The sequence below is a fragment of the Embiotoca jacksoni genome, unplaced genomic scaffold (genome assembly GCF_022577435.1).
Source record: "Embiotoca jacksoni isolate LCO1_2020_lvr unplaced genomic scaffold, fEmbJac1.0.p SCAF_4, whole genome shotgun sequence".
Classification (NCBI taxonomy): Eukaryota; Metazoa; Chordata; class Actinopteri; family Embiotocidae; genus Embiotoca; species Embiotoca jacksoni.
Genome location: NW_027185392.1, coordinates 2,831,281 through 2,850,818, shown reverse-complemented (window position 1 = coordinate 2,850,818; position 19,538 = coordinate 2,831,281). Strand labels below are relative to the sequence as shown.

Genomic DNA, 19,538 nt, shown 5'->3' with positions numbered 1-19,538 from the left:
CAATCAACACAGGAAACGCTGCACATATTATCACTTGGTTTATTTGGGGGGGGAAAATATATCGCAAAGCAAAAGTGAGACTGGTTAAAATATGCAGTCTGCTCTCCGTAGCGGACTTTGTTAAATCTGACAGTTTGAGTTAAGATTTCTCCTCATTATCTCTTTTCAGTCCGTTCTTCACTCCATTCAAAAGGCCACATGTTCCTTTAAAAATAACAAAACATGACCAAAAAAAAAAATCACACTAACAACTAATGTATTTAAAGATCACAAACCTTTGAATCACTCGACTCCCTCAATAATCTACACACGGTAAAGGATATTTCCATCTTCTCAGCAATTATTCTTGAAGTCAGAGTTTCTGTCAGTTATCATAACTTCACACAAAATAGGCTCGCGTTGTAATTAGCCTAAAATGATTATCCTTTGTTAGTCATGTCAACAGTTGATATGCTCTTTACAAGGTTTGTGTTTCGAGTCGCCTTTTCTGTGAAGGTTGTGATAAACGTGCTCCTCCAACTGGCTGAGATCCAGACGTTGGTAATGACAGGTGTGTCCTGGTTCAGCCACGTCCGCATAGTCGCCCACGCCGACAGACACGGTGGACACCCGATGCTTTGATGTGCAGCGGGAGAAGTCTTCCGGCGGCGGAGGTAAAGCTGAACAATCGGGACAGTTTGGATCCGAATAGCCGCAGCCAAGCTCAGGTTCAGCTCCTACACCGGCCATCATTGTCTCGTAGTCAGATGACGCCTGTTGTGAGGACACAATCCAGCTGAGTCAGCGATTATATTTTGCCAGTGTTTACCAGGCAACCCGGTACTCTAGGCTAATGACTCGGTGAGACTGTACTTCAGCACAGCATTTGTTTGGGCTAAATGTCTGCATGCTAACATGCTGATGTTAACACAGGTACAGTCAGGTGAACAAATAAGTACAACCCATGTCAATTGTTGGCTTTTTTTTTGTTTTTTTTTGTTTTTACATTTGAACAAACAAATATTTGAAGCCTAGAGATAGATGTGGTTTACTTAACCAACACCACAGTGTTTTTTTTTTTGTTTTTTTTTTTTAAATCATTCACCCAACAAAAATATCAATAAATGTAAACCATAACACTTCCACCACCGCGCTTCACAGTGGGTCTGAGGTTCTTCTCCTGAAACGCTGTTGACCGTCTCTATATTTGCCTTTATCTTCAATGGCAAACTGCAGTTTTGCTCTAATGTTCTTTATAGACAACAAAAGGCTTTTACTTGGTTCAGTTTCCATGTAAGTCAAATTTGTGAGATGTCTTTCTGACTGTAATCGCTTTCGCTTTGATCCTGTTTGATCAGATCCTGTTATGAAGTTTGGGGTTTTTTGAGACTTGTCTTTCCATCGAACCGTCAACTCTTGGGCTGAATTTGCTCGGGTGGTCAGCTCTGGACAAACTTGCAGTTGTTTGAAATATTCACACCTTGTTGATGATTTTCCTTATCATAAAATGATTTATTTCAAATAATCTGGAGATCTTTTTTAATTCCTTGCCAGACTCACAGAAATCCGCAACCTTTTTCCTGTAGGACTTGGAGAGCTCTTTAGACCTTGGCACCATGGCAAAACACCCTCTAATAGCTAAGAGAACATCAGACCTTGAATGCCAGACATTTAGAAAAAATAGATTCAATCTGTCACTTTCTGAAGACGTTTTGATCTTTGACACCTGATTTCTAATGATTCTAATTTAATGGATTGAAAGGTGTGATAAATGTTGGTAGTCTTACTTTTCTGATGACTGAAATATTAGGGTTTTTTTTCACGCGGTTCGATGTACTCTAATATTTACCATGTTCACCATAGTGTTTCATGTTAGCATGTCAACACAAAGTAAAGCTGAGGATGATGGGAATGTCAATAGCTTTGCAGGTATTTAGTCAGAAATTGAGGTATTGGACAAATTCACATTTGGGCCAAATGGAGGCACAAGAGGAAAAATCAAAGGATCACCAAAGTTATTACAGTTCATCCTGAGAGGTACACGAACATTTCTACCAAATCTCATAATCGCATCGCATTTGTTTCTGAGAAATTTCAATCATTGTAACCCGACCAATATTGACATCCCTGGAGCCACATTGCTAGCATGGTTTAAAATTTCTATGTTGGACAAACCTCTCTGTTGTGACGTAGGTCTGATCTTCTCTGTTTCACAGCCCGAAGAAGACAGAGAGTAAAGAGACACACGAACAGCAGCGCTACCATGAGCATCACAGCAGTCAGGAACAGCGAGAAGTGGAGCTCTGCGTGAGAAAGCAACAACCTCGGGTTTACCTGCTGGGCGACTCGCTGAACACGCAGAAAATAAGGAATGCTATTTATTCTCATGGAGACACACACACATACACACATATCACTCACTGTTCATCGCAGGGTCCATGGGAAAGGCCGGTATTACTGAAAAACGCAAATACAAAAACGCACCAAGTATTTATATAAACACAAATACAATGAACACACAGAGCCATAAAAGATACCTGATATAGATTTCATATATACAGTGTTGTCCAAACGTCTGAGACCGCATGTGAGAACACTTCTATTTTGCTTTAAGTTCGAATTTAATGAAAATGTCTCATGTCAAATGTTACCAGCCTAACTATTGGAGTAAAAAAAGTTGAATGTCAAAGTATAAGTATGAGCACAAGTATTTGTTTCCCTCCCTTTTGCTTTATTGGCACTTGAGCTGCTTGGACTCCACAAGTTTGTTCAAATCTGATGACTCGTGTTCTCCCAGCAGGATTTGACCACATTGCAAACATCTTCATGACCGTTAGCACTCTGTGGACTTATTTGGTTTTCAAGTAGTTCTTGCACATCTTTGAGGTGTTTTTGGGAAGAATTCTTCTTCCACAAAGATGCAAACCAGAAGGTGGAGCATGTCTCTGACGCTGAGTGCTTCTTCTCATTCAGGGTGCAGTCGATTAGGTGTGGGTGTCGGACAAGTCTTTGGATGATGGGAGTCTAGCAAAATTCTGTGTTTGTAATGAAGCTGCTATTCTATCTCTAAGTGAACAAAGCTTGATGTATTGAAGTGTTGGTCTGCCCAATCCTGTTTTGCATACAACTGACCGAGTGTCTGCAAAGTGTTTACCTTCTTCGAAACCTTCAGTCTCGCCCTGATTTGATACCAAGAAAGTCTTTCTTTGCCTTGAATAACAATTTGACCTGTGACACATTCACTCTCCCGAGTGTCACCCGAACGCTTCTTCAGTGTAAAGGAAACGCCTCAAGGAAATCTGAGCTTTTGAACAAAGCTCAGATTTGTTCAAAAGCATAGAACGACCTTTGTTCCTATGTCTTTCCATAGGAATTGAAACTTCAGAAAAGCAGAACATGGACAGGAAAAGTAACATTACTTAGTTCTCATTTATAGAACGAGACCAGACGGTTTTTAAATCACTATTAAATAGTTTTCAATCGTGAAGTCATGTTACCGGACTCAACAATCCGAAAAGTTACAGTTGATCTTTAAACTTCACATATTTATTTTATTCTAAGGCAATCAGCTCTCACAAAAAAAGCAGATTTGATGATGTGTATCTGGTATAATTTGCATGATAGAAGACTATAAGCCGATGTGATCATGTGCTGTGCATTGACGTACTGTACCTTGGGAAACGCTCAGGTATATGATACTGATGTGATCGCGGCCGAACGGGACGTCCACCCCGCATAAGTACGTCCCGCTGTCGTCTGGTTTCAGTTTATCCACCCTGACGGTGAAGACGGCTTCGGTGGTGTTGTCGAACAGAGACCAGCGTCCGTCTCTCGTCCACTGGTCGTGTTTGTCTGTCTTTACCAGGTGGCCGCAGGACTCGTTATCGTCAACGAGGCAGAAGTACTTAGCATGGCTCTTCTGGTTGTCAGGATATTTGCACCTGAAGTCAAATCTCTGCCCCTCTACACCTTTAACGGTGATGTTGACACTGATCAGAGCTGTCGGACGGCGTCAGTGTTAGTGTTGGTTGCACAGTTATTGCACAATTTGATGTTAGCTTTAAAAAAAAAATCCCAGAACTCACCTCTGATCTGTAGGGTAGTGATGAGGACAGGTATAGTTGTTCTCCATGAGAAGCAGGTCGCTCCCATCACTCCCAGTTTACCAGGCAGATTCTCCCTCAGCTACGCAGCAGGCACTAAAGTTTGGGTCTGTGTGTTAGGTGTGTCAGGTGCTTTCATGTCCGTGTGTTTGAACCTATTCCTCTTTCATGCACAAGCCTCTCCGCCTATAACGCTTACCCTATGAAAGTGAAATTCTGGTGGTTCGTGCGACTTTAACAAGTGACTTTTGATTTGATCAACTTTTATTTGTCTACACGGTTTTCTGCATCCATCAAAGTCCTCTGAAATCTACCTGTGTGATTGCGTAACGTTGATATCTGGTTCTGTTGTTATTACCAATCCATTGCAGCAGGAAACTGATTCGCTTTTCTTAAATAAACTAACTGTACACCAGCTGCCCAACCCGAAAACAGCAAACAGACACAGTCATTGACTAGCTGGTGAACATAGCTGTAACGCAGTCAGTGATGGACTTTAACTTTGCTGGGAGACCTAAAACAAAACTACCAATGCATGACTGTGTTGGCTGAATCTTTAAATAGGAAGCTGTCTGACAACACATCCGTTACACAGCTTATTCTGCTGTCCTCAGGTCTTTAAACAAAACAGAAACAACAATGAATATTCGTATAAATCTTTTATAAAGTATGCTTATTAAAAAGCGATACCTATATTACATGCATTATGTACATTATGAAACAAACACGTGTTTATGGTTTCACTGATGTAGTAATGAAGAGATATACAATTAGAGCATGTTTAAAAATGAAACGTGAGATACATGAAACTTGGTGGGATTGCAGAGCAAATACAGTCCCACTATATGTTGTTGTACTATAACAAACCAACTGAAGCGAAGTATTTCAAGCCAAGTAGCTTCAAACCGCCAGCTCACCTTTTGACTATAATAATATTCATCCTGTTGTGTGTGGCTGAGCTCTGTTTCGGTTACTTAATTTATCTCTTTGATTTAAGAGGAAATGCAAGAAAATGCCGTGTGAATTCTGAAAGCTGAACTCATTTGCTGACCACTGCTGAAAACTAAGCTGAATTATCTTAAAATAGCCGCTTTGGCTTTTTAGCCACAACAAACAGATTAAGGACAGCAGGAGCAGCAGTCCCACTAAAATTTGCACAGTCTAGTCTGATACATATTTATTTCTTCAAATATCAAAAGGATTTAAAAATGAGCTTTGAAAGCTTGACGACAACTTGTTGTATTTGTCCTTTCATTTTCTGCTTCGTCTCTCATTAATCTCTTTACACTCTGTGTTGTGGTGTTTGTCCCATCACAAATTTCCCACGTTGTCTTGCCTTTTCTATTTGATAAAAATCCAAAAATCAAGTTTTGTGTTACAGCATCAAAGCACGTAAACCTAACCAGCCTTTCTTTCTTCCAAATTCATTATGAATCAGACGTCAGTGTTTTGTTTTCCCGTATTTCACATTTATATGCTTCAGAGTTTATTTCAGGAAGTAACAGAAAGGTCATATTTGGTCATATTAACATGTAGTTCTCTCTGCCACAGTGTCATTATTGATCTGACCACTAGGAGTCGCCAAAATCCCAGTATTTAGCATATTAAGCATAGGTGTGAGAACCCAAACGCTCAGGAAGCTGACAGCAAACACAGTCTGTTACGTGTATGCACACTGACATCAACTACAGAAGTGTTTGTTTCAACCTCAACCCTCAGACCAAGTCTTAAACCTCAGCCATTCGAAGTTGTGTGAGAAAGTGAGGTATGGCCAAAATGTTGTCGCTCTGACAGTCTAAAACTGGGCTTCACAATGATAGTCGTACACACAAAAAAAAAAAAAGTTTTTGTCTCCACAGGACACTAAATGGACTACTGACTGATTTCACATCCACTGGCGATGTACCCCAACACTTCCCCTCACATTACAGATGTTAACCTTTTAAAGTGGTGCTTCACACATAACTTTTAGTCCTCGAATATAGGCAAAGTGTAATTCATACACACACGGTGAGCCACATACATGAAGTGGACACAAAAACAGCACGAGAGTGTACAAGTTTTCATGGTAATGATGAAGACAGATGTTGGGCAGAACTGGAGACATTCTGCAGTCATTGTTCATAAAAATCATACAAATCATATCCTTGAGATTAACGCTGATTTATTCCTGATAAGTCTAACCCAAACCAAAGTGATCTGGGCCTCACTTCAGTGGATTCGCTGCAGGGTCTGCAGAGACATGGAGAGGCATTGCTTGTACAGATATTTTTGCATGTCGCAGGTTCATATGTCTGTTTTCTAAGTGAGCCATCAGCTGTTCTTTCAGGCATTTCATATGGCAAAGGTTTGATGTAGATCTCATCATCGTTGTCTCGGTCACTTGCAGGTGAATATCTCGAACCTTCAGTCCCTCTGGAGAAAGAGATGTTCTCATAGATCCGGGGGAGTACGCCGCCCTCGGCTGCTGTGGATGCAAATGTTGGTGGATCCTGTCTTGGGTGGTGAGTACTAGCAGAGGTACTCTCAGATAACTTTGTAACGCACCGTACCCCCTTGACAGTGTCCCCACACTCCTGTTGAAAAATGACAAAGAAAACACAATCAGCAGGTTCTTGTGTGTTTTACAGCTTTCCGAGTTGAACTTAGATGTGTTTTTGTATCAAAACTCATAAATACCATACAGACTGATTTGGTATGAAATCATATGAATGTTTAACTTAATTAAAATTTCAAAGTGTGAATTAGAAAAATGTAAAGGGGGAACACGTATATTACAGGTGGTGGAAAGTAAGTTCAAGTACATTCAGATACTTTCTATTTTATGCTGTGTCATACTTCCACTCGGCAACATTTCAAAGGTAAATATTGCACTCCTTACTCCACTACATTTGTTTGACAGCTTTAGTTATTTTTCCAAAAAATTATAAATTTGCATTGTTGGAAGAATTGAGATCTTCTATCAAAGTAAAAGTACTAGTAGAACAAAGTAAAAATACTCCATTACAAGTAAAAGTCCTGCCTGAAAAATCCCACTGAAGTTAGAAATATATTCGTGAATCTCCAAGGCACAACAGATTTAAAAGGATCCACTTGAATAGGTGGAGATTCACAAGTATATTTCCATTTAAAAATGCTAAGTTGACGTACAAATCATCCTCGACTTAATCTAATTTGCTGTCAATGACAATCATGTTTGTTAAAGAAGACGGATGTTGTGCTGTGAGGAAACACCCTGACATGGTGATTTCCAGTTTCTGTCTCACCTCTTTTTCACACACACTGCCGGGGGCCGTTCTGTGGGAGCAAACTGGTTGAGGTTGTGAGATTTCTCTGCATTTCCTGAAGCATGTTGCCAGAACCAAGATAGTGATCAGAGCAACTCCCCCGAAGGTAGCATACAAGATGGTGCCTGGTCAAAAACAAAAGATGCATCTTATCTTATTCATGCACAAGCTGAACCAGTTACGATTCAAAGAGGAACTCACCTGTGCTGATGTTCTGTTCAGTTCCATTTGTGAAGTTTGAGGCTGTAAGACAGAAAGCAATAATACTTTATATAAGTTTTTCAATGTTTTGTATTTGTAAGGATTGAAGTTTGATTTTCTTCTTACGTGTTGAAAGGTCTGCTGGACTGGTGTCTATTTGAGTTGATAATTGTGTTGAGTTGGTGATACTCTGATACGTCCATGTGGGAGAAACATCAGGTATGGCAGCTGTTGTCTCATTTGCAACAGCTGTAGAGTGAAGAGAGGTAAGAGCTACTCAGATGATTCATATTTTTATCGATAAAAACAATCTATCGGTATATAATCTTGTTATTGGTACTTTAACAACAATATAGATACGTTGTTGTCAGTAAAATTATTTTATTTAAAATTCTGCCGATTTTTGAATGTTTAAAAATGTAATGTATTTTATAAACTAACCAATGTATTGCAAAATACATTTCTGGACTGAAAAATAAAATTTTCGAACTTGAATTTTGTGGAGTAAAAGCAGCAAAAATTGGGAGTATTCAGGTAAAGTACAGGTTCCTCAAAACAAACGTACTTACATTCCACCACAAAAGGAGAAATGTGCATTCATAAAAGCAGAAACAAAAATAAAAGTAAACATATGGTTACATTTTCTTTAAAGTTAAAGCGGTGAGAGGATTCGCGTACCTTCCTTGACAGTGAGGTGTACTAAATTATATGTATCAAAACCGGTCCTGATCACTCCACACCAGTAAATCCCTGAATCTGACAGCTGGAGTTGTCTGAAGGTCAGAGTGAAGACTCCGTGCCCCGAGTCGACCAGCGTTATCCGTCCTGACTTGGCTTTTCCACCAGACTTCACAGTAGCCAATATGTCGTCACTCTTTTGACACGGATCCTTGCAGAAGTACTTATTGAAGTTCCATGCGTTCCTGTGTGAGCACTGGAAAGAGACTTCTCCTCCCTCCAATCCCTCTACGTTGACTCCCACTGTCAATGTAGCTGCCAAAATTGCATCGTAAATACGTCATCTTTGAGTTAAATGAATGCTGAAATACATTAACCTATACGTTTTAGGAAGACACTTACCACATAAAAGACAGTAGAAGACGGGAATGGTCTCCATCCCGGCTGTTAACGCGCTCCGAGTGCTCTGGACTTCCAATCTATTAAAAGCCCACACAGTCATCGAACGTTTTAACATGCTCCACTACTGAACCAGTTTGTGCAAGTTACACCTCCGAGCCTCCGACCATCTAACTTCTTCCTGTGGTTGTAAATGTAAGACAACAGAAGATGAGGGCCGTGGGCGTCTGACATCAACTTACGAGAACTGAGCAGTCCAAGTCTGTCTGATGCTTCTGTACACATGGTTTCAGACCAAGCGAATCCCTTCTATGGTTATGGGTCATTTACAGTTAATGGGAATTATAAAGCAAAGCAGGAATTGAAATTGAGACCTGCAACAACGTAGATAATTATTCTTTACTACACTTTACTCTCACTCCAATAGCTTAAAAGTATTTGTTTGTTGATTTAAATACAACTTTCTAATTTATGGTTGAACTTATTTTATTTCATGTGGATACAATATAAACAGGCAGCAGGACAAACACTGAGTCAACTTCAAACATCTCGTGATCGAACAGTTTAGCTTCTTTTTTTTAAATTATTGTAAATACTGCTTGTATTCACATCTACTACTGACATGTTGACAAGCAATTCAAAATAGGCATGTGTACATATGAAAAAAGTGAACAGCTCACTTTGGCAGCTTTTTTTAAAGGGGCTATGATTTATATTTTTATAATAAGAGTGTAACAAATGACCATGTGAACCCAATATGGGAATATACACAAGTTATCACATGAATCCGCTGCTCACCTCAACCTTTCTGTTTCGACTTAGTGGCCACAGCAAGAAAAATCACTTTGCACTACCTGCTCACTGGCAGATCTCCACACAGTGAATGACCAGCCGGCGAACATTGTGGTGCATTTAGCAGCGAAAGAGACGTGTTGTAATTTTGCTCCTTAACTTCTGGATGTTCAAATGGTGTAAAGTAACAGTTTGCTCACATGTTTGCATATCAACCGCATGTTCGCAACTAGTTTCTACCGTTCTTATTTGGCGATAGACATTCTGGAAATGATCAGAAACGTTGCATTGTTTGACACAGTTTTATGGATTTCTTTGTGCTTTAGGGAACAGTTTTCACATTTTGAGAATTTGATTGAATTGCTGTTTGATCAGACAGGCAGTTAGATTAGAGGACATAATCTGATGGCTGTTCCTCAGCTAACAGTAAGTGGCCAGTTAGCTTAGTTTATCATCAAGACAGTAAACAGGTGGAAGCAGCTATATTAGACCTGTCAGACGGTAACTGATTTACTTTCAACCTGTTTTTTGTACAAATTAAAGAAAATATAATGTGTTAATAATGAGCTGGTATTTGATTTTGTTACCTTTTAAACGGTGCCAGACGAGACTTTTCCATCTGCTAAACTAAGATAAGACAATGAGCTGCTGGTCTACTTCTGACAGATATGTGAGTGTCAACCTTCCTGTTTAACTCTCCTCCAAAAAGCACAATACCAAAGAGAGAAGCAATTTGAGCACGTCTTCTTTTATCTTAAAGTCTCTCTCTCTCTCTTACACTAGAGGACAGTTAAGTTATTCATGTTTTCAGAGCGTATCGCTTGTGCTAAAAACGGACTGGTTACGTCTTTACGTGTATGAAGTGTGACTGACTCTGCTGTTATTTTAAGAACAACTGGCAGATGTGGATGCATATTTAAAGGAAGCGGGTGCACAGCTCTGAGTCTTTGTGCTTGAGTTACTTTCACAAATGTGCCAGCAAGGCGACTGTTAAAATGTCTGTGGCCAGGTTCTCCTCAGCTGATTGGAGGTTATACAACAGTAGCTACTAAGTGTGGTTAGAAATTGAGCATGTATTTCTCTGACTTTTATTTCTGACTGCCTCACACGCTCCCTGCACGGAAAATAATAAGCAAACAACACAATTCAGACTTTCATGTGCATAGAAAAAAAAATTTGGGTGGTGTGATTAGACGGCAAATTAAACAAAATTCCTTCATTAAACACCAGTAGATCTTAAAAAAACGAATTCACTATATTAACAATACCATATCAAAGCACATGCTGGTGCTTTTGTTTTTTTTATGCCCGTGCAAATATGTTTCCATACAACTGCATTTAAAGGTCACTGTCCGTCTCAAAGTCTTGGTAAAGGTGGTGATGCATTAATGATGCACAGGCAAGTATAAATTGAATGGGTAAAAAGCCTGCTGGGCGTTATGTGATCTTTTAAGACCCTCGTTTTTTTTTTCCAAGGTTTCGAAAAGAGTCACGAGTATGAAGCAGTTAGAAGAAGGTTGTGAGGAGGAAGAGTGAACTTGTTGAATCGTATCACACCTGTACAGCACCCTCTGCAGGTCTTACTGCAGCACTACTTTTATGAAGAGACACTCATGGATGTACAGTGGGTACGGAAAGTATTCAGACCCCTTTAAATTTTTCACTCTTTGTTTCACTGCAGCCATTTGCTAAAATCAAAAAAGTTCATTTTATTTCTCATTAATGTACACTCAGCACCCCATCTTGACAGAAAAAAACAGAAATGTAGAAATTTGTGCAGATTTATTAAAAAAGAAAAACTGAAATATCACATGGTCATAAGTATTCAGACCCTTTGCTGTGACACTCATATTTAACTCACATGCTGTCCATTTCTTCTGATCCTCCTTGAGATGGTTCTACTCCTTCATTGGAGTCCAGCTGTGTTTAATTAAACTGATTGGACTTGATTAGGAAAGGCACACACCTGTCTATATAAGACCTTACAGCTCACAGTGCATGTCAGAGCAAATGAGAATCATGAGGTCGAAGGAACTGTCCAAGGAGCTCAGAGACAGAATTGTGGCAAGGCACAGATCTGGCCAAGGTTACAAAATAATTTCTGCAGCACTCAAGGTTCCTAAAAGCACAGTGGCCTCCATAATCCTTAAATGGAAGAAGTTTGGGACGACCAGAACTCTTCCTAGACCTGGCCGTCCAGCCAAACTGAGCAATCGTGGGAGAAGAGCCTTGGTGAGAGAGGTAAAGAAGAACCCAAAGATCTCTGTGGCTGAGCTCCAGAGATGCAGTAGGGAGATGGGAGAAAGTTCCACAAAGTCAACTATCACTGCAGCCCTCCACCAGTCGGGGCTTTATGGCAGAGTGGCCCGACGGAAGCCTCTCCTCAGTGCAAGACATATGAAAGCCCGCATAGAGTTTGCCAAAAAACACATGAAGGACTCCCAGACTATGAGAAATAAGATTCTCTGGTCTGATGAGACCAAGATTGAACTTTTTGGTGTTAATTCTAAGCGGTATGTGTGGAGAAAACCAGGCACTGCTCATCACCTGCCCAATACAATCCCAACAGTGAAACATGGTGGTGGCAGCATCATGCTATGGGGGTGTTTTTCAGCTGCAGGGACAGGACGACTGGTTGCAATTGAAGGAAAGATGAATGCGGCCAAGTACAGAGATATCCTGGAAGAAAACTTCTTCCAGAGTGCTCTGGACCTCAGACTGGGCCGAAGGTTCACCTTCCAACAAGACAATGACCCTAAGCACACAGCTAAAATAACAAAGGAGTGGCTTCGGAACAACTCTGTGACCATTCTTGACTGGCCCAGCCAGAGCCCTGACCGAAACCCAATTGAGCATCTTTGGAGAGACCTGAAAATGGCTGTCCACCAACGTTCACCATCCAACCTGACGGAACTGGAGAGGATCTGCAAGGAAGAATGGCAGAGGATCCCCAAATCCAGGTGTGAAAAGCTTGTTGCATCATTCCCAAGAAGACTCATGGCTGTACGAGCTCAAAAGGTGCTTCTACTCAATACTGAGCAAAGGGTCTGAATACTTATGACCATGTGATATTTCAGTTTTTCTTTTTTAATAAATTTGCACAAATTTCTACATTTCTGTTTTTTTCTGTCAAGATGGGGTGCTGAGTGTACATTAATGAGAAATAAAATGAACTTTTTTGATTTTAGCAAATGGCTGCAATGAAACAAAGAGTGAAAAATTTAAAGGGGTCTGAATACTTTCTGTACCCACTGTACTTCTTGATGAGAGTGAAGCCAGTCCAACAATATGTCCTGTGCACTGTGCACCATGGTTCTTTATGTAGTTGTCTCTGCTGAGGGGGTTTGGTGTTTTAGGTGTGATTTGCTTGTTTGTCAGCAGGATCACAGAAAAACTACCTGCCTGATTTTTTTTATTAAACTTGGAGGAAGGGTGCAGCATGTGTCAAGGAAGAACACATTACATTTTGTAGCGGCACAGAATCGTGGGATAGATCCATGGAGTATTTTTCACTTTGCGAGGTCGGGCATTTGGCCTAGCCTGGTATTACCAGACCTCGATTCACTGCGTGAACGTTTGAGTCTACCCAAGCTCCGTTAGGGATTGTTTCTGGTTGTTGCTTTCTGATGGGTGTAGACCTCAGATCAATTTTCAAACTATTGGAGCAGCCATGCATTGGTTAATGCAAACCAATCAGCATTAACCACCATAGCACGCATGTTATGTGTCGAAACACCCCAAGCTGTTAAGCACAGAGACCCTCCCCCAATGTCAGCAGAGTGTAACGCCATATTGAAAAATGACCATCGCAGACAGTTCCCCGATATTTGCTGACGTTGTTAGAAACGTGCATATCGCTTCATCTAGATCTTCCACCGCCACCATTGTTTGAACTACTTTCTTAAATATACAAATGACTTCAACGTCATCACACTTAACCACCGCCACTAGTTGCCGATCAGTTCGCCCTCCAGAGTGGCTGAGCAAACCTTCACGCGAGCAGGGTTTTTCCAGACCATAATTACGGCCGAAAGTGAGGGCGAAACCAGGCTTAATTTGGCCTATACTAAATGATCTACAAATGTACAGTAGATGGCAGTAGAGCTCAGTAGAAATCAAACATAGGAAATTCTAGAAATTTGATGATTTATATCACATTATCAGTCCAGTAACACGCCAAAACATGTAATACACCCACCGGTCCACTAGACGACCGTGTGTCAGTGTGATGGTTGGCGTTGCCTCCGTGCGGAAAGCAAATGCACATCACATTTGACAGGTGTGGCTGGTGTGGTCTGAGGTTAACACAGTCGCCTTTCACACAGGAGGTTCAGGGTTTGAGTCTATGAGAATCAATGATGGATTTGTTTCAATAAATGTTTTTCTAACTCAGTAGTTTTGCTGCCTGAACCCAAGCATCTGGTTGTTTTTTTTTCTCAAAATCAAACCACATTGTTTTCCCCGTGGTCTGGTTTTCCTAAACCACATAATATTTGATGCCTTGGTAAGGAAACGCTGCGACACTGACATGCTGTCCGTCCAGAGAACTGGTGGGTGTATTGAACCCTTTGGCATGATACCGGGTTGCACAGTACTTATTCAAGGGTACCAGTGACCCTCTGGGATACACATGTACTTGCTCACACTTACTTACGGCAAGCAGTTGTTTATGGAGCATTTCTGGACAGTGGTTACGTACGGCAAAGCCACAACCTGTTGGCCTTGGCGGAGGTCTGCGCTCTTCGTTTCTCCTTTTTAGTTCTGAATGTTTCCAATGCCTCAGCTACATGTTTACAGTGTAAAAAATAAAGGCTCCAAATACAGCATGGAAATTTATTGAAACAGTTGTTATGTATTCGATTAAAAACACAGAGAAGAGAGTGGGATCAACTTAAACAGACTAAACCCTGCTCAGTCCAGGGTTTTGGGATCCAGTGCTTAATAGACAGCAGCATGCTGGAGGGTGTCCTGAACGCTGGACTCTGGATCAGCTTCTGGGTCAAAAGTCTGCAGCCTCACTTCAACCTGAGTGGATGCAACATCTGCATTTTGCACGCAGTAATCACCCTGTCGATAAAATACCAGTAATTTCAAACAGCCATAAGAGATGGACATTTCATCACATTTAAAGCAAGCTGAAATAACAAATTTTCACTCACCTCGCCCTTGTTTTCTTCAGGACTGTTCTGATATTCTGAAACAAACAAGCAACAATATTCATTTAAATGTTTGAGTACCTTAAAATGAACCTGTTCTGTTGTGACTTAAGAGCACACGGTGTGGTTAAAGTAGTGCGTGCTCGTGTCACCTCACCAGCGTTGCTCCACCAGCGTCCGTAGAATATAAGAGGGATGATGGCACAAACCATCAGAGCCAAACTCGCCGATACGATGATGACCAGTGTGGTGTCTGCAAACAACGGAGACAGACACACATTTCTGCTCGTACAGTTTACCGCAAGTCCTCCAAACCACATAGTCCCTAAAGACATCGTTGAATTTCATGCTTAACATACAAATTCGCAACAGTCTCGACTCCATTTTAGTCAATGCAAATCATTTTTTTCTGGCTGTTAATATTTAGTACATTTTGTAATTTCCTTTTCTGGTGTACCCATTTCACCCTGAGTAAGTAATGTGTGACTGTAAAAGCAAGACGACAACATTTTTTTTTTTCAGTTAGGGAAAGAAATGTGATAATTTTGCCCTTTAGTCAAAGTACATGTCCTAGTCACATTTGAAACTACGCTCTGAGAAAACTATTCAATAAAATGGAGAACGTATATTTATATAGGATTACACAATGTTCTCTGCGTTTTCGTGATTTGACATTTTAGTAAATTTCCTTTGAATCCATTTTTATTGTATGTATTATATCTCGTATTTAACTTCACGTATATCAGTACAATTGTATATCTTTATCTTCCTCCTCCTCCAAAACATGTTTTGTTTATCATTCCTCCACTAACGTAAAATCATGTGTGCGCGCAAAGTTTAATACTATTTTATAATCCTCTGCTGAAGCAGGACGGTTTCTCTCTGCTCACCTTTAATCTCGGTTGAGTGTGAAACATGATTTCACATCAAATTTACAGCCACCGTGAGAGAACAGCAAACTCTTTTTATTGCTAAAAACCCCAAAACCACAAGGCCTGTAGGGTCTTATTACCCTTTGGATACCATTACTGATGTTTAATCTACTGTCCATACAGCACTGACTTTATTAAAACTGCTAATTAGCATATCCCTTTAAAAAGAGGAAAAAATAATAACAATAAGTGTAAATTAAGTCAAATTATGTTTGATGATCCCCACCACGTGTTTTAAATTCCAATTCTATCTAATAAATTCTCATCATTATAATCTTCTCCTTCATTGATAAATTTAGAAGATAAAATACAAAATCACCTCAAGTTTAACTACTGGAATCAAGATGTCCTTTACTTCAGTTTATTTTTGGTGTTCTCGGTGTCCATTGGAGTTTTCAACTTGTTTAACTTACACACTTCACATACATTTACTTACATATTTGACCACTTTTGGCATCCAACCAAGTTGTGATGCCACAAAATCAAGTTCATGCATCCACAATGTGCAGTGAGCACAGACACATTTCTCCCCCTTCAGCAGATGAACGTGAAATCAACAATCTGGTGTTAAAATACGCATTCACCATTCTGCACCGTCAAACTCAAACACCAAACAGAAGCAGTGACAAGCAAAACACATTTTTGAGTGAATGTATACTTGAAGTCACGATCTCCAAGACTGTCATTTAAATGCATGTCTGTTAAGGAAAAATCACACGCCGCGAACAATAAGTGATGCGATTTCCAAATCCCCTGGAAACGGTTGCTCCGCCAGAGAGGATGAAGCTAACACTACAGGATCGGTCTTCTAACTAACTCGCGTCACACAGATAACACTGTTTGGATCTCCGGGGGGTCCACCTGTCATCTAAACCCAAAAAACAGAAGTCTCCAAACCCGGCTGGAGAAACAGCTTATCGCCACGAGGCCCCAAAGAGAATAAAACGGAGCTCTTCAAGATTGTTGCTTTAGGTTGTAGTCCAAAATGACCACGCCATTTTTATGAAGCCGAGTCACACATAGACTTTTTTTTTTTTTTTTTTTAACCATTTTGAAGCTTGCTATTGGATCCAGGTGGCCTTTAAATACCTGTGAGTTTACTTGCTTTTTCCTGGGTTTTTTTCTCCTCTGAGGCGGACGTTGTTGATGCTGCTAGTGACAGTGAAGCGGTGCGGGACAGAGTCACTGCCTCGGCCTCCAGGGTGGTGGTGGTGGAGGGAAGAGACCTCGGAGGAACAGTGGAAGCTTTAAGAGAACAGGATGGAGGGGGACTGGTCAGAGATTGTGTGTGTGTGTGTGTGTGTTCATGTGACATTGTTACTGTTTACTTTGCATATTAAAAAAAAAAGTAAAGCATGATCACAAGATATACAGTAAATATAGATCGCATACAGAATTTCAGAGTTGCAGTACAAAACAAGTAATAGGAGAACGGGTACAAACATATTCTGCTGGGCTAAACAGATCAACACCAGCTTTATATAATCTGTTAAAAGTCTATTGACTCTCTTATTTGGTTGATTTTAGACTGCAGACAAAACTGTTTGTTTTTACAAGACAAGGAGCTTACTTGGTTTTAACAGGATTACGGTGTGGAAAACATGGCGGATTAATCCTTTTACAGTAACCACTAACCCCGTTTACCAAGAGGAAGATTTAAGCAATTAAACAAAAACTTACCAACTAGGACTCTGAGATTGACTTCCTGGTACAACACGTTAAAGGTTTTCTCCACTCCACAATGATATCGCCCAGCGTCCGCCCTCTTCAGCTTCTTTATGGTCACATCGAAGACGCCATACCCCCTGTCGACCTCCATGCTGTACCTCCCCTGCCGTGCCACAGCAGATCTCGGCTTCTTCGTCTCGATAAGGACATTTCCACCGGAGCAGACTCCTTTGCAGAAATACAGCTTGGTGTGTTCGGCGCTGCTGTTTGGGGTCCAGCTACCAGAGCAGTGGACGGCGACTTCTCCTCCGACATGGCCGCTCACCTCCAACACGTCAGCGGCCTCCGCACACACAGCTGCTGGATGAAACAAAGGAGCCTGATCTTAGCTGCTGGCGGCTACCTCGGCTTGAGTTTAACCGTTTCTGTGCAGTGATGCACGCGTGAGCGTTGTCTCTCACTGTAGTGGTTTATTTCCTTGCTTTAAGGGATGACGTTGTGAAGTATACTGACACCTACCCCATTGGCACTTAATGGTTACCAATGGGTTTAAGTGAAGGAATTCAAGGCAGTACCAGGTCTGCGTTTGGGGAAGACCTAATAATAAAGCTCTAATTACACAGCAATGTTGTGAAAATGAGTCAAACTACAAGTGGCACCAAAAAGAACTGTGTAACAAAAACATACTTTAACCTCTTGACTCTTCAGAAGTCTACTAATAACGAGATAAAAACATTGATATGTGTAACTACATTGTAGTTGCACTAAACAGAGGCCATACAAACGGATGCTTCATTGTACTGTTCAGTATTAAATCCTTTTTAAAAGGATAATAAAACCATGATTTTTTTTTTTTTATTACCAAGTTTATAAACATTTTTACAGCTCAAGCTATAAAAGCACAGCATTTTGTTACCCAACGTTGAAGGAGCAGTGTGTAGGATTTAGTGGCATCCAGTGGTCGCAAACACCTGAACACCGCTGGTGTGCCTCACCCACCTCACCTTTCTCTTCCAAGCGTGGAGGAGAAAATACTCAAAACCCTGTTTGGTTTGGTCGTAGACTGGATCAGCGGGAGGGACAGCGTCCCTGTGAGAGCTTCTCACATTGTGACGGAGTTAAACTAGGGTTCGGATTAAGGTGGAGGGCAGGTTTAGGGACCACTTGACTGACAGTGAAACACCCAATCACGCACTAGAGTTTAGAGTGAGCCTCCCTCTGGCCGATCCAATCAAACAGTAAACCTAAAGATACATGGTGGTGCAACATGACACCCTCTGTTTGATATTAAGGGCTAAATTTCAGGTGATTATACACAATCACAAAAACATCATTATTAATATTATATTCCACTTCTGCCAATAGATGCCTCTAAATCCAACACACTGAACCTTTTAAGCAATATTAGTAAGAACAAGTACTCTTTATTTAAAAGCTTCTTTACAGTGCATTTTTCACAAGTAAATCTTTCTCATTGCTATTACTGTAAATGTTGAAATATCCCCCGCCGTACATAATAATAATATTAATTTACCATTTAAACGTAAGTATCAAATAAAAAAATAAGAAACTTTAACCATTACAACACAAAATTGTTATCACTTTTTATTCCCCAGCATTTTACCTCTTCCCTACTTACATATATTTATTTTATTTTAAAGGTACTTTGAATTATCTAGCCCAGTTCATTCAACTATATGTGATCACAAAAGGCATGTTTCACTTCTAAAATGCAACAAATGCCGCCGTGGCTTAAGCCTCGACTTAGTGGTTATATGCTATATGCATCTTAACCACCTTCGTTTTAAAACTTTTGCTTCAACAGTCAGAATGTAATTAAGTTTTAAAGTGAAAAAGTCCACTTCTACTAAATGAAGAAAAGTTTCAGTTTGTTTAACTCGGTACACCACTTGTTGTTTGTGTCGGTAAAATGAGTAATTCACAGCAATTCAACTAATCACAGATTCCATGAGTAAAATATTTTGTATGTTTAAGGAATCGTTGGAGGACTTTGCCACAACTTCAAAGCTCCTGATAAGAAAAATGTCAATGGGAGAAATTGAAACATCTGTTAACATCATAAATAATTTGCCCTAAATTTGTAAATAATTTGCCCTAAATTCAAATATAAGTTCACATTATATTGAGACTGCAACTTTTACAAATAAAAAATATATTCTGGTTGAAAAAAAAAATACATGAAAACTCACATGAGAGGCAAAAAAACATGACGGCATGAAGAAACTTCATTCTGTTATCCAAGTTAGAAAAACTAGAAGTAAAAGTAAAGAATTACTGCAGCATCCAGACAAATGCAGCAGCCTGCCTCAAATGAGTCATCTG

General features: G+C 40.3%; 1 protein-coding gene across 1 annotated transcript; it reads right to left on the bottom strand.

Moving 5' to 3' along the window:
• Positions 1-23: 23 nt before the first annotated feature.
• Positions 24-4,178, bottom strand: LOC138209267 (CMRF35-like molecule 8). Its single transcript, XM_069167723.1, has 5 exons — positions 4,065-4,178; positions 3,652-3,978; positions 2,401-2,436; positions 2,155-2,282; positions 24-753 (listed from the first exon to the last, which is right to left on the bottom strand). Exons 1-5 carry the CDS (start codon positions 4,129-4,131, stop codon positions 439-441), a joined length of 873 nt encoding a protein of 290 aa, XP_069023824.1. The 5' UTR covers positions 4,132-4,178; the 3' UTR covers positions 24-438.
• Positions 4,179-19,538: the final 15,360 nt, after the last annotated feature.